The sequence below is a fragment of the Brassica napus genome, chromosome A4 (assembly GCF_020379485.1).
Source record: "Brassica napus cultivar Da-Ae chromosome A4, Da-Ae, whole genome shotgun sequence".
NCBI classification, from domain to species: domain Eukaryota; kingdom Viridiplantae; phylum Streptophyta; class Magnoliopsida; order Brassicales; family Brassicaceae; genus Brassica; species Brassica napus.
Genome location: NC_063437.1, coordinates 13063262 through 13083512, shown reverse-complemented (window position 1 = coordinate 13083512; position 20251 = coordinate 13063262). Strand labels below are relative to the sequence as shown.

The 20251-nt window shown below is 36.9% G+C and overlaps 3 protein-coding genes across 6 annotated transcripts; 1 reads left to right on the top strand and 2 right to left on the bottom strand.

The window, feature by feature from the left end:
* Positions 1-62: 62 nt before the first annotated feature.
* Positions 63-4995, bottom strand: LOC106448504 (histone-lysine N-methyltransferase CLF). 3 transcript variants are annotated; one of them, XM_048777658.1, is made up of 17 exons: positions 4736-4995; positions 4456-4557; positions 4066-4391; positions 3834-3995; positions 3608-3692; positions 3276-3410; positions 3127-3174; positions 2984-3055; positions 2214-2902; positions 1962-2112; positions 1652-1875; positions 1419-1550; positions 1196-1286; positions 1024-1071; positions 789-917; positions 629-706; positions 63-540 (listed from the first exon to the last, which is right to left on the bottom strand). In XM_048777658.1, exons 1-17 carry the CDS (start codon positions 4796-4798, stop codon positions 346-348), a joined length of 2730 nt encoding a protein of 909 aa, XP_048633615.1. In that variant the 5' UTR covers positions 4799-4995; the 3' UTR covers positions 63-345. The 3 variants fall into 3 exon arrangements, with proteins under 3 accessions (XP_048633615.1, XP_048633616.1, XP_048633617.1); XM_048777659.1 differs by having other exon boundaries at positions 4456-4548; positions 4736-4994; XM_048777660.1 differs by lacking the exons at positions 4066-4391; positions 4456-4557; positions 4736-4995 and having other exon boundaries at positions 3276-3438; positions 3834-3987.
* A 1893-nt stretch (positions 4996-6888) lies between these two features.
* Positions 6889-10710, bottom strand: LOC106446468 (filament-like plant protein 7). Of its 2 annotated transcripts, none has more exons than XM_013888205.3 (6): positions 10325-10710; positions 9914-10032; positions 9500-9623; positions 7717-9421; positions 7605-7653; positions 6889-7526 (listed from the first exon to the last, which is right to left on the bottom strand). In XM_013888205.3, exons 2-6 carry the CDS (start codon positions 9980-9982, stop codon positions 7035-7037), a joined length of 2439 nt encoding a protein of 812 aa, XP_013743659.2. In that variant the 5' UTR covers positions 9983-10032; positions 10325-10710; the 3' UTR covers positions 6889-7034. The 2 variants fall into 2 exon arrangements, with proteins under 2 accessions (XP_013743659.2, XP_048633618.1); XM_048777661.1 differs by lacking the exon at positions 10325-10710 and adding an exon at positions 10152-10262.
* A 5919-nt stretch (positions 10711-16629) lies between these two features.
* LOC106446467 (probable receptor-like protein kinase At2g23200) lies at positions 16630-19391 on the top strand. The gene has a single exon (XM_022718155.2). It carries the CDS (start codon positions 16716-16718, stop codon positions 19179-19181), a length of 2466 nt encoding a protein of 821 aa, XP_022573876.2. The 5' UTR covers positions 16630-16715; the 3' UTR covers positions 19182-19391.
* Positions 19392-20251: the final 860 nt, after the last annotated feature.

The window sequence follows — 20251 nt, the reverse complement described above, 5'->3', positions numbered from 1 at the left end:
GGCGTCGGCTCAAAGCTCACCAAGTTTCCTTAGTTTGATCTTCTCATCAGTAATTTACATACTTTAACCAACTCTCAAATTCTCATTAGAATGCAATGATAATCCAGAAATGTATAACACTTCAAAATTCTTGCAACCTAAGCAATGCCAAAATATAAAAAAAAATTAAAATTGAAGCATCATGTCATAAAATGAAAGAAGGAATTGAAAATCCGACGGGAAAAGCTTTTCTTTAGGCTCAGCAAAATGTATGGATTTGTAAGTGTTCTTCCAAGAGTAGATAATAAAGATTAATGGTGTTTTTTTTTCTGTGTCGATTTAATGTTGGTTGCTGCAAGCCTGCGACTAAGCAACCTTCTTGGGTCTACCAACAGAAGGTGTAACATTCTCATCTTTCTTAGAACCTGAAGCTTCAGGTTTTCTGGCCCAAGCAGGAGCTCGATCTGGCTCATACCTGTAATCATAAAACAGTTCTTCTCCAGCCAATATCCTCTCCTTTGCAAAAATACCCACTCTATGATCTCCAGCAACCATAATGACCTTAACACAGATACAGAGAGTCTCCAGTAAGATTTTGAACCCATCATGCCAAAACCAAACCGTGTCTTTTCACTTGCAATTTTTATACCTTTGCGTAACAGTTAGGTTCAGGGGAATGATTGGCGAACTTCAGTTTGTCTCCTTTCCTATAAGCATCTAGCACAAACTGCAAGCAGATCCAAAAAAACACGTTATGTGGTTTATGGCAGAGTTGGTTTTGAAGACACAACCTAGAGAGAGAGACGTGCCTGATCATTTAGATTAAAGAGAAAAGAGGAATTCTCGCGATCATATATCTTCCCTCGTTTATCTGCTTCTTTATGTGATATCAGCTCTCCTGTGTATTCCCCGAGATATTCGTGTTTACTTACACTGTTCTGTAAAAATGAAACAATATTTGTTCTTAAACAAGTCCAAACTCCAAACATAGTTCCATCTTAAGAGGACTTCGATTCTATATAACAAGTTACGCATCTACTATACCTTTAGGAAAGCTCCCCAACCAGATACATCAGATATTCCAAGTAAAACCTGATTCACAAATAAAGCAGCAAACTTAGTATTTTATCTTTGATCATTAAACATTTGATTGCTCCTCCTAGTTATGCAATTGCAGTGTAATAGATTGTAGAGTCAACCAAAGCAAAGTATTTACCCTTTGTTGTTGTTTCAGGAGTAATTTCATATTCCTGCACTCATAATTATCGCCTCTTTGGCTAGGGACCCCAAGCGTACCATCCCCACCACTGCATATTCACACACAGTATTAGCGCTTCTACATATATCTAACAGAAAAAAGAGCAACCTGTTCTTGAACCCTTTCTAAGCAACCAATCAGTACACAAAACCCAAAGCGGAACATTCACCACTAGACTTACATGACCCAGCAATTCCTACAAACATCAGGATCACATTCCCGATCTGCAGCAAAGCACGGACATTGACGGCTCCGACACTGGCTTTTGGCACAATGACAACCTCTAAACCTGTTCTTGCAGCTCTTTGGGCAACTACACAGGAAACAGAGGATGTGGGTGATGAAACTCACGGCTGAGAAATATATATATATATATATATATATATATATATATGATCTTAGATTAACATTTACCCGCAGTACTTCTCGCAGCAAGTCCCGTTTAGCAAACAAGTACATTCCTTCCCGCAAGCAGTTTTGCAGTTGCATGGATTAAATTGACGGCACGGCTGGTCTTTCTTATCGGTACTTCTTTTCCTAATTGAATGATATGCAGCAGACTTCCAAGTATACTTCAAGCGGCGCACTTTGCCTCTTCTACGTAGAAATCTTGACCTTCTCCGCACTTGGTTATTAGTCTGGTTCGTCCAACAACTAAATTATTAGTTCTGACGAGAAATAAATGCACTCTAATAGGAATATATGTAAAACAATAGCACTATACCATATTTCCATTGATATCAAACTTGGAAGAGCCGTCGGGATTCAATGCATCACCTCCGAAGAAGGAAGCTTTGTTCTCCGAGCAAGTCATGTATTGGAAGACCTCCCAACACGACTTGAGACCACACAGAAGGTTCCTAGCAATCATGCAGCTACGAAGAAACAAATAATTAATAATGACTATATCCCACCAGATTGAGATACCTGGCACCGAATGACAGTTTAGCAGTAGCTAAATGCATCTGTTACTCACCTATTCATTCCAAAAATCTCAACACCTTTTTGGAAAAGGCTTTTCTCAAGTGGTCTCCACGATTTATCTTCAGACAGTCCTCCTGGACATACGTTTTCACCCACAAACTCTTCTTTCCTTAAACTTCCATCGCTACACGGTTCAGATGCAACAGCATTTGACTGAGAAAAAGGATCGTCACCCTTCACAGAATTCTTGGAGTCATCTACAGGAGTGTCATTCTTTCTTGAATTCTTAGAGCTCCCAGATTTTACATGCTTCTGAGAAGAGGATGTAGCATCTTCATTATCTTTATGTTTTGCATCGCTTGCTGAACGACTCCCAGTGGCGATGGAATCAGTATCGGAAGCTTCTGACTTCTTTTGCCTCTTTTGAGTCCTACGAGAAACTCGCTCAGCAACTCGGTTGTTGTTCCTCTTACGACCTCCACGTCTCCCACTAGCCTTCACCTTTGATGACGATGAAACTTTCTCAGGATTGGTATCCTGCTGAACGCCGTTCTCTGAGTCGCTTGTTTCCGGCGTGCATTTTTCATTAGACGAAGCGCTTTCGCTAGGGAAGGTTTTTGTTTTTTTCCTATTAAGTTTGCCGGAGAACTTGGATGTGGTTTTAGTACCCGCACCATCTGATGAAGTGCCAGTTTTATCTTCAGTGGTGCCATTAGCTGGAATTCTATTAGATTTGAGAAGCTGGAAGATTGAAAACAATGATTTTCATCAAGTCAGCCTCTCTAAGAGATGAGATTAGCTACGTGGATAACGCAAATTTACCGTTTTATAGCAGTTTGCGCCACAGGTTAGATTTTCATCCACAGGAGGAGTCCATGGAGCTGGTTTCTCAGCCTAAACATCCACAAAATACAAATAAGAAACAATAGTTATAAATAAAAATCAATCATTTGGCACTAACTCACAGGAAATATAAGATCCTGCGAACACCCGTGCAGCCGGCAATCAAACACCTGCATAGACGCATAACACTGTTAAAAGGAGACAAATTCTTGCTACGGCATCAAAGTAATAACCATTCCAGAACTTAGCCGGAGATATCAAACTGACTAACAAGGCATCGACGGCAGAACAGGTTGTCGAAAGAATCCAAAGCTCCATCCATATCTTTGTTAAGAAGAGAACTCTCTGCTTGATTATCGCCACTCTCTGAAACTTCTTTTTCCTTCATAAGCACTTCATATCTTGCCTGTATAAGATGTTCGGTGTTCATATCTCTGCAAAAAGCCAATTGGGAAAAGGCTGGAAGAAAACTAAATGGATTTCTTTAAACGATGCATCACTCACTCTGTTGTCAAATCCTACAATTGAAGTATGCCATGGATTCTAAAAGAAAATAGGACGTGATAGTTCATACCAGGAATAGACAGGGAAAATTGCTGATACCTTTATTTCACTAGAGCTTCTGGACAAGAAATTTGCTAGTTCCTCCAAGACAGAGTCTGAAAGACCTAGTTGGTCAAGGGTCATGCTGAAGGAATGAAAGGAAAATGAAAAAAAATATAACTGAGCATGAAAATGTAATAACAATGAAAGAGATTAACACTAAGAGATTAAGTACACGGCAGTCACGGAACGATTAGACCGATGCTATTCTATTCAATATACTAACCGAATAATAAAATCTTCAGGCTCCAGAAAAGCTCTTTTTTCATCTTCCTCGTCAATAGCCTCCTCTTCACTATCACTGCAAATGAGTGCTTCCCCGCCGGTTTGGTCATAATAGATTCTCCTCCGACCCACAACAGACTGGTCTTCAGTCATTCTTTGATTCCTGCATCATTCCAACCATGATACTAATGTTGAAATATACCACAACAAGGGCTTGTGTCTCAACTACATACCTATCCAGAAAAACCCATGTGGTATAAGGCGACAAACGTTTAACATCAGGCATTTTGATCGGCCGCAAGGAAATCTTAACAGGGACACTAGACCCTTGAACCATGGTTGTTGAACTAGCATTCCCATCTTCTAAGAAGCTGCTATGGTTGTTGCTCTTATCAGCATCACTTGCATTGACTCCGCTTTTCATACCAGGCGAATCTCTTTGCCTCTTAACCAAGAGATCACTACCGTCTTTATAGCTACCGCCTCCTCTCTCCATACACGACCTCATAGTGGATTGAGTGATGCCACGCACATTCTTCTTGTTCTCATCAATCCTTCTCTGGTCAAAACAAATCAAGCAATCAGTAATAGAGAAACACCACAAGAGTAAAGCAAGATTAGACCTTAATTGAGATACACCGATCAGCTGCGAGCTTCTTCTTAAGCGAATCTATCACTGCTGAAACTTCCTTAGACGCTGGAGCTCTCTTCTCCGCCTGAGATGTCTACAAATGTGACAGATAAATCTGAGAAACGGAATCTAACAATCAAATGCAATCTCTAGATCCAAGAAGGAGCAAACACAAGCGATTTCGAATACACACAAGCAAAGAATAGTCAATGGTCTCAAATAGCGAGAGAGAGAGAGAGAGAGAGAGAGAGAGAGAGAGAAGAGGCACTCACCGTAGAGTGCTTGTGCGGGTCCGATCTGGTGGCGGAAGAAGAAGGCGAAGCTCCCGACGCCATTGTCGAGGAGCCAGATCGGAACCGAGGAAAATGCGGGTTCGGGTCAGGATCCGAGAGGAGGAACTTGGCGCGGGTCGTATAAAACCCTAAGGAAGATTATCTTCGATTTTCATTTTTATCTATCTATCTATCTTTGTTGTTCGGATTAGAAAATTGAGATTGAAATTGTTACAGATGCTTTTAGAGAACATTATTAATAGTTGTTTTGAATCGGGAAGCGTGTAAATTATAAAACTTTTTTTTTATGTTTGATTTAAAAATAAATAAATAAAATATAGTTGGTGGGAAAATAGTGACGTGGCAGGTCGATTTGAAATATCTACTGTACATCAGGTAAGTGGTTCTCCGGCGACGGGCACGGTGTTGATTTCTAACAAGAAAGAAAGAAGCATGACCTCTTTTAACGTTGCTGGGCTCAGAACTTTCATGGGCTTTTAGAATCCTACTTTTTCGGCTTTGTTCTGGGCCCACATTTTTCATTTTTCGTCAAGGACAAGCATAGCTAAAGCTCATACTCCTAAACATTTGACTCAGTTTCTCCAGCATATTGAAAGATAGATGTAGATAAATATCCTAAGAAGTTTTGGGACCTAAGTCCATAGTCCCCCGACCCAAAACCACAGCATATAATATTAGTTTCATCTCAGCGATCACTCACACGATATCATATTGACTTGGTTTAGAGAGCTTCACGAGTTGACATACTTTAGAGGTGATGTCTTACAGTTTGACATACTTCAAACTAGAGGTGTACTTTGTGAAGCAGAAAATACCACAAAATGTCTATTATAACCTTCATTTAATTTCATTCATGTGGTCAAAAAAAGTGTGGTCATGAAACCAATTTTAAATTGTGGACTATCCATAACCATCTCATTCACCACCACTACCGTATCTTTCTTTTGCATAACCATAACCACCTTCTTCACCACCACCACCTCCACAACCATCCACCACTATAAACTCCACTCCGCCATAAGCTTCTCCACCGCCACTTTCTCTACCGCCACCGAGGAGTATAAGTGTAGATCTATCTCCACCTCTGGTTCTTCTCCCTTCGCTGCCTTTGCCACCACCGCTTCCATGACGGCTAACCACATCTTTGACCACCATAACTTTCATATCCACATCCACAAGTTCCACTTACGTTATCCACTCCTCCACCTCCGCCATAAGCTCCTCTACCACCCCTTCTTTTGCCGCCATTAGAGGGTATAGCTGTTGATCTACCACCATAACTTTCATATCTACCTCCACAAACTTCACTTACGCCATTAGCTCCTCCACCATCAACTCTCTATACCTTTCGACTTTTGATCCACCTCCATGGCTCCACCTCCAACTCTTCCTCCTTAACCACCACCATAAGACCCTACCTCTACCGTACGTCACCACCATAACCATTAGATGTTCCACTGTAACCACGTCTCCACCTCCTCCTCTCCACTAGCATCCACATCTCCACCCTCTCTCTTCCACTAGTGGCTTTTATCAGATGGTGTGAAACGTCTCCTTGAAAAAGTAATTGTCGAAGAAGAATGAGGCGGATTAGAATTTTATGGGTCAATGAAAAAAGGATTTTAGGTTATAAAGATTTTTTGGAGAATTTACAAGTATAAAGTACTTCACATGCTGAAAGTATGTGTGAATGTAAATAGGTAAATGGAAAGTATGTGTAGATGTAATTTCTTCCTTAGTTTATTCAACAGAAGTCATTTGGGTCTACTTTGTGACTTGGTATGAAGCAAGGTTTGTTGCCTCTTACAATTCCACTGGTGAAGACAGGGGCAGATTCCGACATAAATATTAGTGGGGGCATTATCTGAAGAAAATTAATTACTGGGTGCACTAAAGATAACATTTCCTAAATTTCTAACACTTTATTGTACTTGTTACACTAATTTTTTTTAAATGAAAAAATAATGGGTGCACTAAAGGTAACATTTCCTAATTTCTAACACTTTATTGTATTTGTTACGCTAAATTTTTAAAAATGAAAAAAATAATGGGTGTACATGCAGTTAGTGCTTACTACTTGGCTTCGCCCAAGATGAGCCCGGGTATGATAAACCGTGCCAAAGATAGATACATTGGATCAAAATATTACTTAATTGTATCTTTTTTTACATATGCTGCCAAAAATTCTATGAAAATGACAGTTTCGTTTGCATAATAAGAGGAACAAAAAAAGAAACATATGATCAAATGGATTAGATGACATTATTATAACATCTTCTTAAGTGGCAAATGGATTAGGAAGCTTGATGGTCTTATTTTTCTTTTTCCTCCCCAACAGCTTTCTCCACAGGCTCTTACCTCCGCTGCTCTTTTTCTGAGGAACAACAGCGAAGCAATTTGATTCAGAGCCTTTGCTTTTCTTGTCTGAGAGAAGAATCTGTTCCAATGCCTCAATGGTTTCACTGTAGACAGAACTGCCTCCCTTTCCCATTTTATCTACTGCTTGAGGTTTCTCCTCCTCCTCCTTGTAATCTCCATTGTCCTGATCCTCTGCCTTCATCTGATCCAGAAGAGACGATCTTTGAGTGGTCAATCTCTTCTCTGGCTTTGTCTCTTGTGAAGGTAGTGCAGTAGTAAAGTCAGGTGTGAGGTTGTCTGGAAGTAAACCTGTTTCTTTTGAGTTAGTCAATGCTTTGAGCTGCTTTCCAAGATTTAGAATCGTCTCTTGACACTCTGCTAACTTCTCAGAAGCAGCAGTGATCTCCAGTTCCTGAATCATCAAAGACAATCAAACCTCTCTCCTGTCAAAAAATGTAAGAGAATCTGAGATCTTGTGCTGGTTACTTACAGTTCGCATGGTTTGTTTTTCCTCCAGCTTGAGCTCGTTCTTTGAAACACTGAAAGAAGAGGATACATCAGAGCTATGATTTGATCAAAGTCTTCAAACCATTCAGACTTACCTTGCTGTCTTGTCCTTTGCCTCTTCTTCAATCAACTGATCATCTGTCTTCTTAAGCTCATCTGCTTCCGAGATCAGACCAAACAGTCCAATATCAACTTCACTTCCACTCCGTGACTCGTCCCATTCAAACTGCTTCTTGATCTCTTCTCTCATGCTTGAAACATCTTGTAGAGAGAAACAATGGTTCACCATCCATTCCACCACAGAGCTTAACTCTTCCGCAAACTTCTTCACGTCTGCTTTTCTATCCATTAGATCGTAACAAGTCTGGAGAAACCGCTGCATTACACTACTCAGCTCTGTAGTTTTCCATTGCAAGACACGAGCAGTGTAACCAGAAAGCCTTTCATCTTTTAAGCTAACTCCTTCGATAACTTCAACAATTCTTCGAATTGATTTACTGATCTCACATTCCGTGTCTGGTGCACTCTCCTCCACAGTGAGAGTCTCGGTCTGTTTGACACCTGACAGAGCTTGTCTGATCTCTTCAAGTACTTCATCAGTGTTCCTCTGCGTGATACTCTTATGTTCCGTGATGGCTTTCAAGACAGTATGAAGAGATTGAGGTACCTTGCTCGTTGAATCTGACTTAATATCTTCATTAGATTCGTTCTCAACCGGACCAGAAGCTGAAACTGAATCAGAAGAGAAGATAGGAGAGCTTCCAGGTACTGTACTTGCAAGCTTCTCCATTTCAGCAAAGTCATCCATTAGTTTCATCTCTGAAGCTTTAGGTGTTCTAACCAAACTCGTTCCCCTTTGCAAAGCAGAAGCCCAAGAGTCAGAACAGCTAACTTTATCATCATTCTCAAACTCTGATAACGATGCTAGAGAGACTTCATGTGAGACATTACTGCTCCTGCTTGGCTCAATGTTTGTTGTTCCTTTAGAAGATTCCTCGAATTCTAGTAGTCTACAAGCTGTTCTAGAATACATACTTCTTGAGAACTGAAGCTCGTTGACTTTCTTGTTCAAAGCATCCCTCAGAGTCTTGTTCTCTTCCTCCAGTAAGCATAACTGCTCAGTGAGGTTACTGATCATTGCGCCGTTAGTGCTTCCGTTGACTCTTCCCCTTCCCAACATCTCTACTTCACTCCTCATTTTGGACATAGCGGCGGGTCCTGGCAACCGTTTCCTGACGAGCACACGCAGCCTTTGACACTCTTGTTCTAGCTTTGCAACTTTCTTCACATTCTCCAAGTGAAGTTTATGAGATGCTTCAGCGGTTCGACGGCTAAACTCTCTCTCTTCGTTCCGAAGCTCGAGCTCTTTCTCCACCACCCTGACTTCATATCTCAGCGTAACGTTTTCTTTCTCCTTTGACTCCAAACTACTCACCAAGGCAATGTTATCAGCGCGGATACGCTCTCTCTCTGTGATTAGATCTTCAACAGTTTTGCTCTTTGCTAACAAAGCCTTGGAGAGCTGAGTGTTCTCCCCTTCTGCTTCTGCAAGCTTCTTACTAGTATCTGCCAGTTCCGTCTTTATAACCATTAGTCTCCGTTCGTGTTCATGTGATGCTTTTGTTAAAGCATCATGCATCCTTCGCTCCTGCTCGTCCCTAACAAAGCGAAGCTGCTGCATACATTCTTTTAGACCAGCGTCCGTGTGAGCGGACCTCTCGTCGCTCATGTGTTTCTCATTCAAAGCTTCTTCTAGCTTCTTCTTGAGAGATGCTGATTCAGCTTTTGTCTTCTCCCAGCCTGTTAACACAAAATGCAAATGTGAAATAATAAGGTATGTAGATTGATTCAGGACAGCTTAAGATTTAGTGAAGTTACCAATGATTGCTTCTTGTGTCTCAGTTTTATGCTTATTGCTCTCAGCTTCGACAGAGGTAAGCTTATCATTTAGACTTTTGAGGCGATTCTCTAGCTCTATCTTGTCAGCAAGAACCTTCTCAATCTAGTTTTAAGAACAATCAAGCTCATGATCAGAAAATACTGCAAAAAGATCATAGCTGAGACATAATTTAAGTAGATTCTCAAAATCAAAGGTGTTTCAAATTACATTACTTTTGTTAAAGATCACCAAGAAGGACAAACAAACCCTCAAACAGATCACACAATCTGATACTATTTAAGTACTAATCATAGAAACATCTCTCTACAAGATTTACATAAATGAGGAAAGAAGATCCATTTTCCAACCTAACAACAAAAAACATTAATGTGATCATCAAATAATACACTTACCTCTCCATTGCTTTCAACAACTGTTTTCTCCATTGATTTCTTCTTCCAAGGCCATGCTTTATGATCCATCTCTTACCTCCCACAAGCCACACAACTACACTTGAATCTTTGACAATATCCTTATAACACATTAAAAAAAAAGCAAAAAGAAAAGACTTTTAGAAAACTCAAGCAGAAAGACAAAGTCCAGATTGAGAGTGAAGAACAAAATGAAAACCCAAATTAGAATAAAGATTACAGCTCAAGCTAACAATCAATGGCTTCTACATGCATTACATACACTAGAGAAGAAAACAAAACAGTTAATAAAGGTGAAGACTTTAATAGAAACACATGACTGAATCACATAAAGTAAAGATCTTTTTTAGCCACAGTAAGAAGATTTGAAGAAAAAAACAAAACTTTCCTCACCTTAAAGGGAAGTACAACACTGCTCCGATCGTCTCGAGGAAACTAACAACAGAGAAGACAAAAGGAAGAAGCAAGAGAGTGAAGAATATAGAGACAAATGAGAGAGGTTAAGGAAGAAAAGGGACTGTTTGGCAAAGTTTAAGATTACTCCAAAACAACTCTAGAGATGGGGAGAGAGAGACTGTAGAATGAGACAGGATGTGTCGGGTACGATCTGATCGAAGTGGGCCACGTACGCTTAATGAACGTTGGATCCTTCGAGATTAATTTAAATTTTTTAATTTAATGGTAACACAAACATGTTTATCAATTTCATGAACCTTGGAAATCTAACGTTTAAAGATCTTAAGCTCAGATAGTTTATTAATTATTTCTTCTTACTTTTCTTTTTATCCAAAGAGTGATTAGTAGGAAATGCTTTTAATCATCCAGATGGACCTTGGAGTTTTAGGGTCTGACTGGTTCAAACGCAGCGGTTGCGGTTGCGGCTGCGGGCGTTTGCGGATGCGGGTGGTTGCGGTTTCTAGCGGTTTTAAGAGATTTGTACGACTGGTTCTGCGGTTAGAAATTGGTGCGTTTGCGGGATACTTATGACTGGTTAACTACCAAATACAGCAGCGGTTAAATAATAAATTAACAATATTTACATTTTATATAATTATAAAAATATCAAAAATCATAATATTATAATAAATATGTAAATTATATTTTCAAAGTTATAGTTTTAAATTTTTTAAATTATAGAAAATATTTTTATTTTAAAATTTTATAATATTAATTAAAATATAATATATATTTTAGTATTTTTATAATTCCATTTAAAAAATTTTATTTTTATTTTTATTTTTGTATTTATATGGTTTTAAAAAAAAAAAAAAAAATTATCCTCCCGCAACCGCCCGCAACCGCAAACGCTAGCTGGAACCAGCTTTTGATTTTAAGAGGTTTGGAGCGGTTTGAAGCGATTTGTAGCGGTTTGTATGATTGTTTCGAAACGCTGTCAACCGCTACCAATCGCAAAAGCTGCGTTTGCGGGTGGTAGCGGGAAAACCAATCAAGCTCTTAATACATTTTTAAACGTTAAGCTTATAGTTTATTAATTCTTTTCTAAACGAAAGAGTGATTAGTAATTAACTAATTTGTAGGAATGCTTTTTGCTTAGTGAATAATTAATTGAGTTAAGTGTGCAGTCTAATCAAATTTTTGATGTGCTTTTGTTTTGTAGTTTACCTTACCATCTCTGTCTTAAAACTTGGAGGTTGGTATCTTTCTAAATGGAAATTAATTATAAACTAACAAATAGCTTGTCCAATAAAATAATGTTCATTTTGTTTTAAATTAACCCATCAATAAAATAGTATCTGTCACATGAATCGTATTACACAATTTAAAACGGTAATACTAATCGCAACTAGATCTTGATCCGTTGAGCAACCGCGTGTAGATATTTTTTTCAATTTATATACATAGATATTTATTTTAGATCATTGGTAGTATACATTTTTAACGTTAATCAAATATATTTAAATATTTATATACCTATTTCAAATAAAATAATTTCATAGTTTATATGTTATAACTAATCAATTATTTAAAATCGTCACATGCATTTATCGCTTCTTATTATATATTTATCTTATTATATTTGCATTTAGTTACTGAAAAAATTAATATATGCATGAAACAACATATCTGAAAATTATTTTGTGTTTAATTTATACTAAATTTTGATCCACCATCCTTCAAAGCTGGATTTTCTTTTAACAATATTTTTTACATTTATTCATTTTAGATAATATATTATTGTATATACAAAATTTTAAGATATGTAAATTTTTTATACATGTATTATATAGTTTGCGAATATTAAACCGTTCTGTCATCATATTATATTTTTAACATAAATATTTATATTTATGAAAATAAATTTATCAATTTAATATAATTTATCATATTTATTTCAATAAAATAGTTTATTTTAACATTATTTATTATTATTATAAAATATATAAAAATAAAATAGAATTTTAATTTTCATTTTATAAACGATACATGAAATATATATATATATATATCAATGTATAATAATAAATCTATTTAAAATTAAACTATATCATTATTAAAGTACTTACCAACATAATTTCTGGTTTTATTTCTAAATTTGAAATTTATATATGGAAGTTAAATTAAATTGAACCTACATAATAGAGAAGAAATATTTTGAGATACTGTTAAGAACAACAAAAAAATATTTTTAAAAGAGAAACTATAATATATTGTACTTACAAACTAATTTTGTAGTAAATATTTTTATTTGAAACAGAAATGACATTTCTTTCTAACAAAATCTTTTAAAGATCTTTATAAAATGTTTTTTTGAAAATTAATCAATTTAAATTTTTATTATCATTAAAATATAATTAAAATATTTATATGATTTTAATTTTCGTTCATCAATCACAAAATAAATTTAATTTGAAATTCTAATTATATTTTATGATAATTGAAATTTAAGTTAATTAATTTCAAAAATAAATTTTATCCTGATTCTGAAAAGATTTTCTTAAAATTTTCTTAAACAATATTTATTTGTATTTTCAATAAAAAAATAAAGATATTAAAATATATGATGATTGAGTTATGTAAAATTTGATAAATTTTCTAGAGGATGGTCCAAACAAAAAAAAATCACATATGAACAAAGTTATGACTTCTCTTTTAATATATAAGATATTATTATTATTATTATTATTATTATTATTATTATTATTATCATTATCATCATCATCTTGTGTTCATGTTTTTTATATATATTTAATATTTATTTGAGTACTATTGGACTGCTCACCTAAATCCATAGATTGATAACTTTTGTTTGGAGTTTATTCATCAATTGAACTTTTCAATTATTGTTTGGACACGGTTAGGTCATAGAACCACTAAAGTTAATGTTATACAAAAATATACATGCTAATTAACTCCTTAATGCTTCATTTCAACAAAAAAAGAATCACCATTATGAATAAAAGAAAACACAAAATCTGCCTTCAGTCAAAAAAAAAATCAATTTTAATATGTAGATTATATTCGCTTTATTATTTGGTTTCTGTTTATGTAGCAAACTCTTCTTGTTATGAAACATGCCTGAACTTTAACCAACATTGCTTACCTTTCCTATAAACATACTACTTTTTGCTAATCACTTCATTAACAAGCGTACGCCTTCTTTGTCTAGAAATGACTTCGTAATGGGTCCAATTAAAGATGTAATTAGCCAGCTAAGCTTTAGGTGATCAGTCTTTGTATATGTTTAATAACACTACTCAGAAACTTGCACTCGGTCTCTAAGATACTTACTCATCAGTTGCAAATTAGTGTCACTTCAATCTAAGTTAGTTTTTAATCAAATCTTCTTACCAAATTATCTTGTAAGTTTCTTTTAAAGGTAGATAGAGATCCATATCCATGGATTATTTGGTATTTTTAGAAAACCTGAAATGATAAACTGTTAAAAAAAAGTCACAAGGGATCCGATGGAGCTAATTAGACATGCTAAAAGTGAATGTCATGCTTGGTTTGACGCAAACTTAAAGATCCCAAATTATGCACATCTACCACACCAAACTTAAAGTGAATATACAAGCCTTACGCTTGCAGAGTATTTGTTTGGTAGATGGGTCATATACTTTGGAGTCATAACATAGTGGATATGGTTGGGTATGCCTAAATGAATTTGGAAATCAATAATTCCCTAGGGTTGAAAAACAAAGAGAGACGAGTGTTTCCTCTGCATTTAGAATTAGATGCTCTTATTTGGTCCATGAAAATATGCTTCAACACACAACATGTCAACACTTTGGGATGGACTGCAAGGATGTCGTTGTAATGATCAAGATCCGACATCATGGCCAAGTTTTTCTAGAAACTAGCAGAGCTAGCATCTATTAAACGATGATTCCACGACTTCAAGATCACGCATGTTCCAAGGATGCTGAACCGGATAGCAGACACTTTAGTCAAGTCTGTCCGAGTTTTTCATATGAGTTTAGTTTTTGTTGGTTGTTCTATTCCGATTTGGATTCTCAGACCACTTCTATCTTGACTAATAGAATATCCTTTTGGATGTAAAAAAAGTTTTGTTTAATAGAATATACTCTTATCATATTAGCTTACAATGGTCATAGGTAATGGTCTTTTATAAAACAAAAATAATACGCATGCCTGGCCCTGGACAACTCTTAAAAACAAGGGCAGTAAGCACAAAAAAGGAGCTTTCAAACTGAACTACTGATACTATTTAGTAATGGCTGAAAAATGTATATGCTATCAAAGACCGGACGCAGATGCTTCTACCGCAACTGATAGTGCATACAAGAATTGGCTTATTGCCATATTAAATATTTTTCATTTGCATGTTCTTGCCTGTTTGCTGTTATTTTACAAGTCAATGGACAAACGACATGGTGATTAGATACGCTGAAGCTGGACAGAGTGTGAAAGTTGGATGATGATGATGAAGTGGTAAGCATCTTTGCAATAACCCGTTCTGTTTTATAGCATAAACTCTTCAAGATAAATTATTCATCTCCCTCTTATCCTATTAGTTTAATTACAATGGTCATAGATAATGGTCTATTGTAAAACGTAGATAGTATGTACAAGAAGTGTCTTATCGCCATTAAATATTTTTCATTTGCGTGTCTTGACATGTATGTTGTTATATTCAAAGTCAATGGAGAAACGGACATGGTGACTACGTTGAAGCAGAACAAAGTGTGAAAGTTGGATGATGGTGATGAAGTGGTAAGCATCTTTGCACTAGACCCGTTTATCTAGTTAAAATGACAATCCTTAAGATACTTGAGTAGTGTGCTTGATGAATATGTATAATTATGGTTGCTTATGTATTGTCTATGTGCCCAGATATTCCTGGAGAAAACAGCTGATCAAAGTATGTATTCCTTGATATTTATAGCTGATCACTAGACTTCATATCAGCACACAATATTTTTTTAGTACGTAAAAATAAGGGGTTATTTGTGAAATAACCAAAAAATAATGGAAAATTAGATTCTTAGTAAGAAAGTAAAGAGAGATAGGAAGAAAAATAAAGAAAGAGAGAGTGATTTTGGTTAGTTAGTGAATTTGTGTTTTTTTCTTGTACATTGGGCATAATTTCCCTTAAAATAAAACATAATAGCTAAGACACATTAGATACTATCTTATCCATTGCATATAATGGATTTAGATAATGTCATCATTTCATGTATCTGTTTATTTATTCACACCACCAATCTGTTTATATGCTTTGTGAAGTTAATGTCATATGTCAATCATTTCAAATCCTCATCAACTAAATGGGATTATCAGATTGTAGGTTGCCGGATGAAGTTAACGACCCAAGTAAAGAACACACCGAGAAGTTAATCGGCGAGGGTTTTATGTTTACTCGTGAGATTACTTTTTGGTAAGATGCTGCTACCTTGGAAATTATGGGTACATCAACTTTAAGCTTGAACTTTGATGCAACATTCTAAAGGAGATAATATTTTAATGCTTGCACCGTGACTAGATTTCAAGAATATTTTATTCGACATATGCTAAAGATTAATTATGGCCATATTTTACATTGTTTTTTTTTTTTGAACAAACTCATATTTTACATTGTAATATGCATATTTGTAATGCAGGTGATTATTTGACCCCCCCAAAAAAAGTAATGGTGGTGATTTTATTCGACAAATATCAATGGTGGTGATTTCTCCCGATTTATAAGGAATTTGTATCCGACGTGTTTGAACTATCTTTTCATTTTGATGTCATTTCCTTTCACTGGATCTCAAGGGAGGAAAACACTGACAAAACAGTGTCTTGTAGAGGGTGAACTCTTTATGGCTGGAAGCTAACACCACCTAATGCATTAATATAAGCTGTGTTTCAAAAGAAAGTAAACTAAGCAGTGGTAGTTCGGTATAAAAGCTGATTGGAGGTAAAACATAAATGTAAATATGTTTAGTTGGCTGAGGATAGTAAGTACTGTGTTTTAGGCTTCGTTTGAAAAAATGAAGCTGGACTATTGTACTTTTTTTTTGTGACATGGCTGGACTATTGTACTTTGACTCATATATATATAGTTATGCTGAAAATAGGAATATATTAAATTTGTTAAAAACTAAAAACCATTTATTAAGATATTTTATTAGCTCAATTGTCTGAAGTCCTTTTCCACTTGCAGTGTAAACATTCTCGGCCACAAAAGAAGACGAGCAATTCCTAAGTATCTATTGTCCAACCAATGACTTAAAAAGATCTCAACGTTTTCCGCAATCCTCTTCACATAAACACCATATGAGTCTTCATCCACCGACCTCTCTCTCTCTCCAACAAAGCTATGGTGACTCTCTGTTTTCAAGACTCTGTTTCTCTCTTTGTGACAATGGTGGTGGTTATTGTTCTTCTTCTTCCTCATCCTACACTTTCTGCTACGTCTACATATTCTCGTCGTCCCGACAAGTTCTACGTCAACTGTGGCTCGGATTCTAATGTCACTTATGGTAACCAGACTTTCATTGGAGATATGATCTCCGGTGATAACTCCATATCCTTCACCAGAGACGGAACTGATGTCATCAACCAATTTGAATCGTCCACTGCGCAGGAAATCTATCGGACGGCTAGGATCTTCAGACGCCCTTCTCATTACAAGTTCCAGCTCGGTTCTCTTGGTCTACACTTCCTGCGTCTCCACTTCTCCGCCGACTCTTCTCGAACAGAGCTTTCAACCGCTCGTTTCACAGTCTCTGCCACTTCCGGTTCTAACCGTCCCTTGAGAAGTTTCTCGCTTCAGAACTTCAACGAGACCCCACGAGTTGAAGAGTTTCTCCTCATGATTAACTCGCCAAAACTCGAAATCCGCTTCGTGCCGGACCGCTCCTCTGTTGCTCTCGTCAGCGCCATTGAAGTGTTCTCCGCTCCTAATGACCTCACAGAGTCGGCCAAGAATCTGCGTACGATTTACAGATTAAACGTAGGAGGCAAGAAAACCAGACCAGAAGACGACACGTTGGGACGAACTTGGTTCCCAGACGATGCATTTCTCTACCGAAAAGATTCAGCCAGAAACATTTCATCGACGCAAAAGCCTAACCACCAGTCCGGGTCGGAACTCATTGCTCCTGACTTCGTCTACCGGACGGCTAAAACGATAGTTTCTTCTGAAATGATATCTATGATAAACCTTACATGGTCTTTTAAGGTCAAAATCAACTATAGACACTTCATCAGGGCTCACTTCTTTGATATCAAGAACAACGAATCACAACCCTCCGATTTTTATCTCTATGTAAATGGGCATTGGCGTCTATATGTCAACCCTTTTGATCACCATGGGTCAGTGACTCCGTTTTATATTGATGTTGTTAACGTCTCTGATGGCTCTGGGCTTTTGAATGTTAGTCTAGGCAATACGGAACCTTACAAGGATGCTGGTTTTTTGAACGGTCTGGAAGTGATGGAGTTTTTGGAAAGTTCTTCAAATGGAAGTAGTTACCGGGTTTACATCGTCGCTGGATGTGCTGGTGTTGCATTGTTTTTGGTCTTGGGTTTGTTGTTTATACTTTTCTTGAAGCGGAGGCGATCCAAGGAGATGCAGCCAGAAGTTGAGGTCACTGTGTGGTCGCCTTTGCCGTTGTACAGAGGAGGTGGGAGTTCCGAGAATGGACCTTTTTATTCGGGCAACAATTCGCCATTAGTCAACCTAAGCTTAGGCTTAAAGATTCCCTTCAGAGACATTTTGATAGCTACAAACAATTTCGACGAGCAGCTGTTGATTGGGAAAGGCGGTTTCGGAGATGTTTACAAAGCCATTCTTCCAGATGAAAGCAAAGTGGCTATCAAGAGAGGCAAGTCCGGGTCCGGACAAGGAATACTCGAGTTTCAAACAGAGATTCAAGTCTTGTCAAGAATCTGGCACAGGCATCTCGTTTCTCTAACGGGCTACTGCGATGAAAACTCGGAGATGATCCTTGTCTACGAGTTTATCGAAAAAGGTACGCTTCAAGAGCATCTATACGGCTCAGATTTGCCTTCCTTGTCGTGGAAACAGAGGCTGGAGATTTGCATCGGAGCAGCCAGAGGACTGCACTATCTCCACAGCGGCTCGGAAGAAGCAATCATTCACAGAGATGTTAAATCCACAAACATATTACTAGACGAGAACACTGTTGCCAAAGTTGCTGACTTCGGCATATCAAAACTCGTGGTTCGTAATCAAGAATCGATCAGTATCAGTACCAACATCAAAGGAACGTACGGTTACCTTGATCCTGAGTACATGTACACGCGCATCTTGACGGAGAAATCAGATGTGTACTCGTTTGGAGTTGTTCTCCTCGAGGTTTTGTGCGCGAGACCGGCTCTCAGTAGGCACCTTCCTTCTGAGGAACAGAACCTAGCGGACTGGGCGATGTCATGCAAATCGAGGAAGATAGTTGATAAGATTGTAGACCAAAGATTGGTAGGTCAAATTGAGCCGAACGTTTTGAGGAAATTCATGGAAGTCGCGGAGAAATGTCTTAAGGATAGTGGAGACGAGAGGCCGAGCATGGCGGATGTGAGCTGGGAACTGGAATACATTTTGCGGCTTCAGATGATGACGATTCTTGGAGATAGTGCTGCGTCTATCTCCAGCTGTGGAGGGGATGGCTCCTTGGTGATTCCAAGGCTAATGGTGAGTGATTCGTTTAGCTGCAACTCGATTGTACAGGAGGATCAAGTGAAGAAATATGGAAGTACAAATTCATCTCGTTCTCAAACTCGAGTTTTGTCCCAAGTTAGAGAGGAACCGTTACGAAATTAACGAAGTGGATGGTGCACTTTTTTGGAGTCATGTAACGTTACCGTTGAGTGAACATTATTCCGAAGAAAAGTAGAAGTGTTGTACTACAAGCTGATTTTCTGAATGGTCTAGAGGTAATAAGAGTTTGTAAAAAGAGTCATCATTTCAAAGATGTAAGAAATAGGAAAAAAAAAAAGAGTCTCAAATCAAACTACGGCTATTCATTTCGTACTTCAAATGCAGTTAGGAGCTGTTATTTATTTATTTTTGTCAGATTAAAAGTGTGTCTAGATGAAAATAAATTTATTATATGTGTTTGAAACAAAAATCTTCATGTGTCCAAAACTGAAAATATCTAAACGTATATTTATTTATAATCATAACTTTAAATTATTCTATTTTTATTAAAAAATTATTTTGTAAAAAAATAGCGATTTTCATGCAAAACAATATAATTGCATTTTTCTAGACTTTGTACTAAAACCATAAGACTGCAAATAAAATCATAAAATAAAATTTCCACTAAAACTAAAAAATTATATTTTTTGTCAAGACTGAAAAAAACTATATTTTTTAACAGACCTGTAAAATCCGCAAATTTATATTTAGGGTCTGATTGGTGACCATCCAGAAAACAAGATGAACGAATAAAAAAGGAATGTACGGGAATAAAATAGCAGAAATGAATAAGAATGGTTGTTCCTTATCAAATTTAACAAGGAATAATTTTGTTCTTTGATTCTCTACACAAAAAAAGGAATGAAAGGAAACGAGAGGGAACTATTATTTCTTGTGAATGGTAATTTTTTGTAGGAACGTTAGAGAATGCATTATTCCTCGCGGTCACCAGTCATACCTTTAGAATGGGAGATCAAAAAGAATAAGTTAAAAGACCATTGTACAGTCTCCTTTAACAGAATGAGGGTTCCAACACTAACCACTGGCCATTAGGCAACTTAAACTTAGACATTTTGAGAGCAGCAAACAATTCTAAAAGATTTCCTTCATAGACATTTTGAGAGCAGCAAACAATTCTAAAAGCAATGGTTGATCGGAGGCGGCTTTGGATATGTTTAAGCAAATTGACTATC

What these genes read in the sequence shown, in the direction of transcription:
- LOC106446467 (XM_022718155.2), top strand. Translation starts at nt 16,716, where the DNA reads ATGGTGACTCTCTGTTTTCAAGACTCTGTTTCTCTCTTTGTGACAATG.
- LOC106448504 (XM_048777658.1), bottom strand. Translation starts at nt 4,798, where the DNA reads ATGGCGTCGGGAGCTTCGCCTTCTTCTTCCGCCACCAGATCGGACCCG. An exon ending in ATCGGTGTATCTCAATTAAG is followed by an intron (nt 4,392 to 4,455) that starts GTCTAATCTTGC and finishes TGTTTTGACCAG; the next exon opens with AGAAGGATTGATGAGAACAA. An exon ending in TCTTTAATCTAAATGATCAG is followed by an intron (nt 707 to 788) that starts GCACGTCTCTCT and finishes ATCTGCTTGCAG; the next exon opens with TTTGTGCTAGATGCTTATAG.
- LOC106446468 (XM_013888205.3), bottom strand. Translation starts at nt 9,982, where the DNA reads ATGGATCATAAAGCATGGCCTTGGAAGAAGAAATCAATGGAGAAAACA. An exon ending in TTGTTGAAAGCAATGGAGAG is followed by an intron (nt 9,624 to 9,913) that starts GTAAGTGTATTA and finishes TCTTAAAACTAG; the next exon opens with ATTGAGAAGGTTCTTGCTGA. An exon ending in GCAAAGGACAAGACAGCAAG is followed by an intron (nt 7,654 to 7,716) that starts GTAAGTCTGAAT and finishes CTCTTCTTTCAG; the next exon opens with TGTTTCAAAGAACGAGCTCA.